Consider the following 9,870-nt stretch of genomic DNA (forward strand, 5'->3'; position numbering starts at 1 on the left):
ACAAAGATGTTACCTACACAGAATAAAACCAGGTTCTGGTCTCCGTCTGTCCTTGTTCCCCCTGCTGGTTCATCTCTCTCTCTCCTGCAGACACCGATGCTATTTTTAGCCTCCAGTTTCTCAGGTGCCTTCACACACGAGCTCTGTGTTTCATTTAGATGTTGTTGGTCTGACCACCACAGTGAGTGAGTGTGTCTTTGTGGAATCTTTTCTTTTATTTCCTCTCTGCATGAATGATGCATTTTGTAGAGAATTTGTCACAAACACTCATGCGCATGACTACACACACACACACACACACACACACACACACACACACACACACACACACACACACACACACACACACACACACACACACACACACACACACACACACACACACACACACACACACACACACACACACACACAGTGAAATAGAGGACAGAAGTCCTGACAAAAATTAAATCAGGTCACATGTGGAGTGTGTGTTGCATTAGTTATGATGTGCAGCAACTGGAAAGAGCAGACAGGCAGCAGGACATAAAACTTTTATCTATTCTCCTCCACACACACCGAGGATGAAGGGGAAGTAAAGAAACGGGACAAGGTGTAATTAACCTGTGGCCTTCTGTAGTTCCTAATAAAACACAACAAACCTAGAAAGGAGATTAGCGTTACTGAGTTAATTAAATCATGAAAAAGGTCTTTACTTTCTGATTTCTGCCATCCTCAGGGACAAAAACCTGAGTCAGGTGCATTGTGGGTAAAAAAAGAGCACACTGCTACAGTTTGAAAAAGTGAAGTTTTAGTTTTTTGCTCAAAATGTTGTTTTGTGTTTAAATATATGAAGAAGGAAGAAGGAAGAAATAGTGCAAGGAAGGGGAGATAAATATTAATGTAAGAAAAAATACATAAATACATAAAACACACAAATATAGCCCACTTGCTTTTAGAGGTATGGGGTGAATGAATTTTTAGTTAAGTTTAGTTTAGGTTGGAGTTAGGAACATAACCCTATTGGTAAAGGTTGGAGTTAGAGTATGGGTTAAACATAATGAAGTCACAAAGTGAATGGAAGTCAGTGACAGGTCCAGCCCAGAAGCATCTGTTCCAGCATGGAAAAAAAGTTGCAAAACACAACTGGATTTGGAGTCCTTTTTCCTGATATCTGGAAATCTTGCCTCTGATTGGATAAAAGCTACATGACTCTGTTTGCTTTGCATTGTTGTGTCACGAGGTGGTTTTGGAGAGAGGTTAGGACCCAAGATGCAGAACATCTTGGGTCCTAACACAAACAAGAATACACAAACACAGAGACTCAAAATCCCGGAACAGTTTCCAGGCCAGACCGAGGCTCTACTGAGGCCTTTCCCCGGAGCAAGCTCTGTGGTCACGTGGGTCTGAGGCGGCAGTCACGTGGGTCTGATGCTCATTAATTATACAGAATTTTAGGCTTTTAATACACTTAAACAGAAGAGTAAGAAAAAAAATTCACCCCCCTCAGAGTTGTCATGAGTGTAAACTAGATCATTTAAACCAAAAACATGTTTTGGTACCAGGCTGTAAACATGTTTATTTATGCTGTGAAATTGGTATTTTTAACATGGGAGTCAATGAGGATTTGCTCGCTTCTGACACCAGCCCCCAGCGGATGAGGGTGGAACTGCAATTTTTTTCACTTCCGCGTTGGCCTCAATTTTTCACCCGCATTGTGGGGGCTTGGGGAACACATGAGGAAGATGCAGACAAGGACACATGAGGACGCTATGAGACACATAAGGAGAACCTAGAGAGGGATGGAGAACACAAGGAGACACATGAGGGAGACGCAGACACAGACAATGACATGTTGATGTTTTATCTCCACAAATAACTCAAGCCTGAAGGAGTTCTGCTGTGTGGTGGAGTTGCTAATGCTAATGATTAGCTTCTACTACCCGAGACGTTCTCTGCTGTTTCCTGAACGTTAAAACAACAGCCTTCTGTTATTTTTTACAGTATGTTGATGTTTTAAATTTTTAAGGTAAAGCATTATAAAATTTCATTTTGATTGAGTCATCCATTCACTGGTTGCTATTAGAAATGTATTTTCAAACCAAAACTCTAGTTTCAGCTTCACATTCAATAATCCTGAAGCATTCCAATAATGAAGAGTTCGTCCTGCTTTATAAAACATTTACTGCAGGTGTTATTCGACACGCTGTCACTCTGCTTTTGACCTTATCTTTCCCAGTAAAGCTCAGAGTCACTAGTGTGCATAAACATAAATGCTATTGCACACAAAATCTGGGGGTTGTGACCTCCATAAAGGTCATTTCACAGCCTATAAAACAATGTTGTAATGAAGATTTTTGGTTGTTAAGCTAAATTGAGTAATTGAACTAATTATAAGAGAAGGGGTTAGATTAAATACATTTAGGATTCTTCCTGCTCCTTTTGAACAAGCACAAATTAATGTAACTGATGTAACGAGCAGCACCTACAGTTACGATTTAGAGTGATCCCTCGTTTATCACGGTAGATGCGTTCCAGACCTGGCCGCGATAGGTGAAAATCTGCGAAGTAGGGACACCATATTTACAGTATTTATTTAACAGGTACGTGTTCAGTATTCAGACTTTTAAAACCCTCCCTTTACATAGAAAAATGTTTTTTACCTGGTTTATTTATAGTTTTATTACAAAAAGTGCATTTTATGATGAAATTGATGAAAAAAACAGGAATTTCTTGATATTTCGCATAGAAAAATACTGCGAATCGGTGAAAAATACCGCGAATCAGCGAATTTCCCTTGAATAAGGCTCCAAAGAAAAAATCCGCGAAGTCGTGAATCCGCGATAAACGAACCGCGAAGTAGCGAGGGAACACTGTAATCTTTATCGTCTCTACATCGTAGCATTACACTTCCGTGTGTGTGTGGCTCTAAAGAAGAAGCACTGCATGTTTAGACAACTTTACATAAAACTAAAAAGATGTGTGTATGTGTGTCAATGGTCCGAATTTGTATTGTGGTTTGCTGAGCTAGAGGTATCAATCAATCCATCAAATTTTATTTGTGTCGCGCCTTCCACTGCCTTTACGACAGCCCAAGGCACAAAACATGACATAGAAATAAAAACAGAGCAGGGAACAATAAAACACATGAAAGCAGTAAAATGACTAAAATGATAAAACAGAGTTCCCATAATAAACATTCCAGTACAGGTCAGTTCATTAAGCCAATCAGCAAAAGTTTCCTATATAAGGAACCCAGCAGATTGATCAAGTCACTCGCTAGAGTCAGAAAGACTTCCTCACAAGAAGAAAGCTTATTTAAAACAAAAACTCTGAGTTTTCATAACTGATGTCATTGGGTTTTACTACTGAGATGTGATTAGGTCAAAGAAACTCTAGCCATCTGTGTTCATTTTATCAGGCTGATGCAACATCTTGTACAGCTCTCTTGCTGCTGTATCAGAGCTTTTATCACAGCTCACTCATTCACAGCAGCAGCAACCAGATTACAAGTAGCAAAACTGTTTACATCCATATGACAGTAACACAGGAACACGGGGCTCCTCTTCACATTGTCCAGCTCTTTTTATGACGTTGTTTACCCTTAAATGAGAGCAGAAAGCACAGCCAAAAAAGGAAGCAGGAAATCTGTTATAAAAAGTCACAGATCCACAGTTTTTCCTATCAGAGCAGAAGTTCAGTGAAGCAAACTTTCTGTGCAAACTGCAAAAATCAAACGTGCCAAGACAGTCTTCAAGATCCGCCCCGCTTTCCTGAGAATACATGACGTTTTTTTAGGGGAAAAGGGGGCGGCTTAGATTCCCTGGATGGCTGTTGCAGAAGCTGAGAGAAGCCACTTCTGCAGAAACCCATTCACTTCCCCAGCGTGCAACAGGAAGACTGGAAGAACGTAGAGGTCCAGCTGTACTGTCAGAACAAAGGAAAATAACAAGGGTGGAGGCATGAGCAACATTCAGAAAGAAGTAAAGAAAATCCAGTCGGTTTATCTGCAAAACCTGGAAAGACTCAACCAAGGGCTAAAGCATGAAAACAAGAGCTGGAAACCCAAAGAGGGAGAATTTGCTGTGCAAGCGGAGATGGAGAAGCAGCGACCAGCTTCTGCAGCTGGACAAGTTGCCAACAGCTCAGCTAACAGAATCAGCAGAGATTTGACCTGCTCCATTTGTCTGGATCTGTTCAAGCAGCCCGTTTCTTTGCCTTGCGATCACACGTTTTGCCAGGGTTGCATTGAGGGTTACTGGACTGGACCTAGAGGCCCGGGGCAGGGGGGAACAGGCGCCTGCCCTCAGTGCAGGAAGATGTACCCTGGACAGTGCTACAGACCCAACCGCATCGTTGCCAACATAGTGGAGAGTTACTGCCATGGTCTGGGGGAGGGCGGCAGCTGCCTGGTGGATGCTGGAGGAGCAGAGAGGGTCACCGCTCCGGTACCGAGCTGCAGCCGGCACAGGGAGGAGCTGAAGCTGTACTGTGAGGAGGACCAGGAGCTGGTATGTTTGGTGTGTGGCGTGTCCCAGGAACACAGAAACCACACCATGGTGTGTGTGCAGGAGGCTGAGCAGAAGTACAGGGTGAGTCTATTGTGCACATGCAAAAATAATAATAATATTTGCATATCCTGCAGGAGATGGCACTAAAAGAGGTATTTTTTTCTTTTATGAACAGTGAGTTTTACAGTTCCCAAACTCATCTGTTGTTTTTCTTTACCAATGACTAATAAAAGTGGTGTCATTGAGGTGAGTCATGGGTCAGTAATGTGTTTCTTTCTCTGCAGGGATTTCTAAACAGCTCAATGGATTCCTTAAAAGCTGAGCTCAACACAGCTCTGGAGTGTGACAGGGAAGCTGAGGATGAAGTGAAAAAGCTCAAGGTGAGAGGCAAATATGAAAAAAGATCAAAGTGCAGAGGTTGTAAAATGTAAAGATCACCATCCCCGATGGTCTCCAGGAGCACACAGCTGACCTGAAGCAGCGCATCGAGGCCCAGTTCAGTGACCTGCACCAGTTTCTGTACCAGGAGGAGAAGCTGCTGCAGGTGAAGTTGAAGACAGAGGAGCGGAGGGAGCTGATCCGCCTGGATGAGCACAAGGCTCTGCTGTGTGTGGAGATCTCCCGTCTGCAGAGGGCCGTCCACGAGATCGAGGACAAGCTCAGAGAGCAGGACCCGTTCACTCTGCTCCGGGTGAGTTTTCTGAATACGCAGCCATCTGGAAGGGCTTACCAGCATGATGAGTCAGCGGTGGGGAAACGCTGAGATTTAAACTACTTTTGAAAACACAATTGTACGGATGCATTTCAGCGCCAAAGGCTCCAACATAAATATAACAGATCAGGGTGGGACAATTTCAGGTTATTGATCCTATCAGCATGCATGCTAACACTGCAGCTTGTTTTCTGCTAACAAAAGGACTCTTCCTGTTGGTGAGCTAAGACAGGATGCAGACCAGTAATCTCACCCCCTCATCTGTGGAATAAGGACTTTAGTTCAGGCATTTTGCCACACGCTCTCTGGCCTCGGCTGAGGGGACTTTCCCCCGGCCACACAGATATCCCACAGGGCGGGATAGAATGAGCTCAGACGTTGAAGTAATGTGGAAAAACATTTCTCTCCTTTCAGTTCCAACAAAACTAATTACTGGTCTTTCTCCGTGTGTGTGTGTGTGTGTGTGTGTGTGTGTGTGTGTGTGTGTGTGTGTGTGTGTGTGTGTGTGTGTGTGTGTGTGTGTGTGTGTGTGTGTGTGTGTGTGTGTGTGTGTGTGTGTGTGTGTGGCTTCCTGTGTTTATTTCTGCTCCTCGTTTTCAGAGCATCAAAGCCTTGCTCCAAAGGTGAGTACGTGAAACTATCATTTCATTGAAATGTTCTGTTGATATTCTCTCTCTGTTTATCTTGTTTGACCCTACTTTTGTTGGCAGGCCTTCTCTGAAGTTTGAGAAACCGGTGTTCACACCCCCCAGTCTGTGTGAGGGCCGCTTTGCAGGGCCTCTTCAGTACCGAGTGTGGAAATCCATGAAGGGAAGCCTTTATCCAGGTATTTGATGCAACATTTCTGAAGTTCTCCAGACCTTTCATCAGATTGTGAACTTGTGTTATTGCCCTTTTGTTTAGTTCCAGCAGCCATCACGTTTAACTCCAGCACAGCCAACCCTTGGCTCAGCCTGAGCTCCTCCCTCACCTGCGTCCGCTACCAGAACTTCAACCACACGGTTGAGGACAACCCAAACAGATTCAACGCCGCCCTGTCTCTGCTGGGCAGCCAAGGTTTCACCCACGGCCGACACTACTGGGAGATAGAAGTGTACAGCAGCACCGTGTGGACGGTGGGGGTCGCCCGGGAGTCGGTGCCCAGGAAGGGAGTCATCAAAGCTCTTCCTGCCAATGGCTTCTGGACTCTCTCACTCTCTTATGGGATTCAGTACATGGCCGGCACATCCCCTCCTACTTTGCTGTCTCTGGAGGAGCCGCTGGCCCGGATCGGGGTGTACCTGGACTACAAACGAGGCCTGGTGTCCTTCTACAATGCAGAGAGCATGACACATCTGTACACCTTCAGGGAGACCTTCACAGAGACCCTGTACCCTTACTTCAACCTCGGCTTCCTTGATAAAGTGCATGAAAATGAGCCCCTTAAAGTCTTCCTACCAAAGATTTGAGATGAATCATGTGACGCTGTACAGACTAAACTCTTATTTGTAAATATGTAACTGGTGCATTTGTATGTCCCAAGAAATAATTTTTATGTTTCATAAAAACGTTTTATACAAGATAAGTTTGTAATCTGCAGCTTGTGCTGCGCATATCATTTCTGAGAAGCCGTGCTTCAGTGAAGAATGTAAAACTCTGCAGATTAAAGAGAATACATAATCCTCGCTTTGATCGGTTACAAGGTTGTAATTCAGTTGATTGAGTTTTAGTTTTGTCTCATCAATCCATAAAATGTCTGATGGCCACTCATATTCTGTTTTGACAGGACCGTAGCATTTGCAAAACGGGATTTGCCGCGGCTCCCTGGGAGGACACAGGTGGTTTATAAGATCAGACCGTGGCGGTAATGTGGCGCAATCGTGGCCATGGGGGAGGTCTCTGCGCTGCCTCAGACTTCCGTATATTTTGGACATAACTTGCTTTTTATTGCGAGTGAAGCCGTGATCGTTAAGTTTTTTTTAACGAGCAGCTCCTAAAGGTGTCTGTCCCCGTCAGTCCCTGTGATCTGAGCTTCAGCTCTAACAGAGAGGCTCACGGAGCGCTGCGGCACTCCACTTTGCCATCTCAGCTGATTTTGTTCAAAAAGCAAACCTTATTGCTTGTGTTTACTTTCATTTTCAATAAATTTGCCAGCCGGAGCTCAGCATTAACTCCCCACGTCATCATGACATCTGCCTCTGTTGCGCCAGGGCGCATACGACAGACAATTAATGCAATATTACTACCAAGCAAGGCGGAACAAATGCCACAGAATTTGTGCAACGCCATGCCGGCATGGCGTGTTTATAGACATACCTTTGCGGTAATATTATGCCGATTTGCCGTCTTGTAAAAAGGGCTATACTAAGGCAGGTTGTGTTGGAGGTTTCTTCCTGTTAACGAGGGGTTTTCCTTTCCACTGTCGCTACATGCTAGTAGAGGGATCGCTGTAAAGCCTCTGACACAAGTCAGTGATTTGATGCAATCTGCTGGGTTTTCTTAAAAAGGAAACTTAACTAATTGCAACAATGAATAGAACTTAACGCACTGATAATAAGTTAGCCTAGAAATATACAGTAAGCCAACTGCAGAAGAAGCAAACAGATTTAGCTCTGCAGGTTGGTCCCCACGTCATTGCCTTAGCAGGTCTACCCTACAGTTTTGTGTCTTGCCAGTCACAGTGCTCTACATTTGTTTGGCATGATTAATGCTAGAGCTGCAACGGAGAAAAACAACAAAGATGGCGTTGGCTCAGGAATGATTCTCGTTTGAAACGTTTTATACAATTTAGACTTGGCATTTTCTTTGAGACATGAACAGATGGAGATTCTTAAGCCATTTATTTAGAAAAAAATATGTATTTGCTTCTTTTACTACAACGTATGTCAAACCGCCTTAATGACTGACATCCACAGCGGTGTATTCGTAACGTTATCCATTGCTCTGATTAGTACTAGCGCTGTCCAATTGTGTGCAGAGACAGTTTGAAAGACAACCATAAATTCCACCTCTACGAATGAACAGTTTCAGTGACTCATGGTCATACATTTATGAGATGACTTGCCAGGCCACTGAAAAGTAGCTTCAAGTGGAATGTTGACTTTGTGAAGTGCCTTGAGATGAGTCTTGTTGTGAATTGGCTCTATTTAAATAAACTTATTTGAATTGAGTATTACCTCAAAAGTCTTAGCACACATCAAAATGTTTCTTTTCTCTAACTCTACATTTTAGAAAAATACCTTACAAATGATCAAACATGGTCGTGGTAGTATGATGATACGGGACTGCTTTGCAGCTTCAAGACCTGGACGACTCTCTGTTAATGGATATCTTAACCCTAATTCTGCAAAGAAAAGTGGAACAGAGTTCTCCCATAATGATGTGAGAGACCGTGATCAGTCATCACAAATGATTGACTGGGGCGAAGATCAGCACCTCCAAATCCAAAGTTATGATTCATTAGTTATTGACTCCAAACGTGTGGATTGCCAACTCTGGGTCAGGGGAGAGGTCCCACTTCAAGTAGAGGGGTTTAGGTATCTCATTCTGATCTTGTTCACCAGTGAGTCAAGGAAAGAGCAGGAGATTGATCTGCAGGCACATGGGTTCAGCGCAGTGTTGCCAGATGTACGATAATTATCGTATTTGTACCATAATTTTGGGCTCTGTACGATGTACGATCAATAGTTTCAAAAATCCTCAAATGTACGATAATTTCACATTGCATCTAGTAACACCGTCTTTTGCTGTGGCTTTCCCATGTCAATTACATAATGTTAAACTGTTCTGAAGTCAGATTTCACCTCAGTGCTTACAGGTTTATAAATGTCTCCTACAAACTAATGAAAAAGAGAAGTTTGAAAATGATGTGAAAAACTCTGAAATCAAGCTATGTGGCCTTTTAGCCCAGCACAACATTGCAATGAGAAGCACAGACCACTTAGTACAGGTGATTAAAGGCATTCTGCTGTGACAGACAGTGAATCAGATGAGGAGATCGAGATCAGCAACTAGGTGAGTAGGCTGCTGTGTCATTTATTGGGTCAGTTTTTCCACTGCTGTGATGTTTTGTTGCATGCTTTTAACCTATGAAGAAATGAAATAAATAGGACTGCGCAAATGTGCATACTGTGTCAATGCGTGGAGGTCGGAGTGGTGCCGACACACTCTGCATGTTTATAAGCATTATAATACTGGTTTTAAAGATGTTTATTTAAACCGGGCAATATAAAACACCTTCTTTGTTATATTAAATTGGAGTGAGAAGTCGTTTATAGAACGTTATTATCAAATTTATAATGTACGATAATTTGTACTGAAAAACGATAATTTAAGCCTCTCTGTACGATATTGTGGGATTTTGGATCTGGCAACACTGGTTCAGCGCCTCCCAGGGGAGGTGTTTCAGGCATGTCCAACCAGCAGGAATCCTGCAGGTTGACCGAGGACACATTGTCCCAATGTTTGCCAGGAAACATCTTGGGGTCCCACCAATAGAGCTGGTGGAAGTTGTTGGGAAGAGGATGATTTGGGCCTCTACTAGAGCTGCTGCTCCCATAAGAACAAGATAATGAAAATGGATGGATGAACAGCAACAAGAATGTTTTAACCAGCTATTAAGAGCAGGGGCCGACTACTTTGGACCAGATTGGGTTTGATAGATAATTGACATTACTAAACTTGAAAAAT

The 9,870-nt window shown here is 43.3% G+C and overlaps 1 protein-coding gene across 1 annotated transcript; it reads left to right on the forward strand.

Moving 5' to 3' along the window:
- Window positions 1-3,723: 3,723 nt before the first annotated feature.
- Window positions 3,724-6,862, forward strand: trim69 (tripartite motif containing 69). The gene is made up of 6 exons (XM_015941286.3): window positions 3,724-4,571; window positions 4,775-4,870; window positions 4,948-5,181; window positions 5,803-5,825; window positions 5,913-6,028; window positions 6,106-6,862. Exons 1-6 carry the CDS (start codon window positions 3,942-3,944, stop codon window positions 6,648-6,650), a joined length of 1,644 nt encoding a protein of 547 aa, XP_015796772.3. The 5' UTR covers window positions 3,724-3,941; the 3' UTR covers window positions 6,651-6,862.
- Window positions 6,863-9,870: the final 3,008 nt, after the last annotated feature.

Source organism: Nothobranchius furzeri, chromosome 6 (assembly GCF_043380555.1).
Source record: "Nothobranchius furzeri strain GRZ-AD chromosome 6, NfurGRZ-RIMD1, whole genome shotgun sequence".
Lineage (NCBI taxonomy): Eukaryota > Metazoa > Chordata > Actinopteri > Cyprinodontiformes > Nothobranchiidae > Nothobranchius > Nothobranchius furzeri.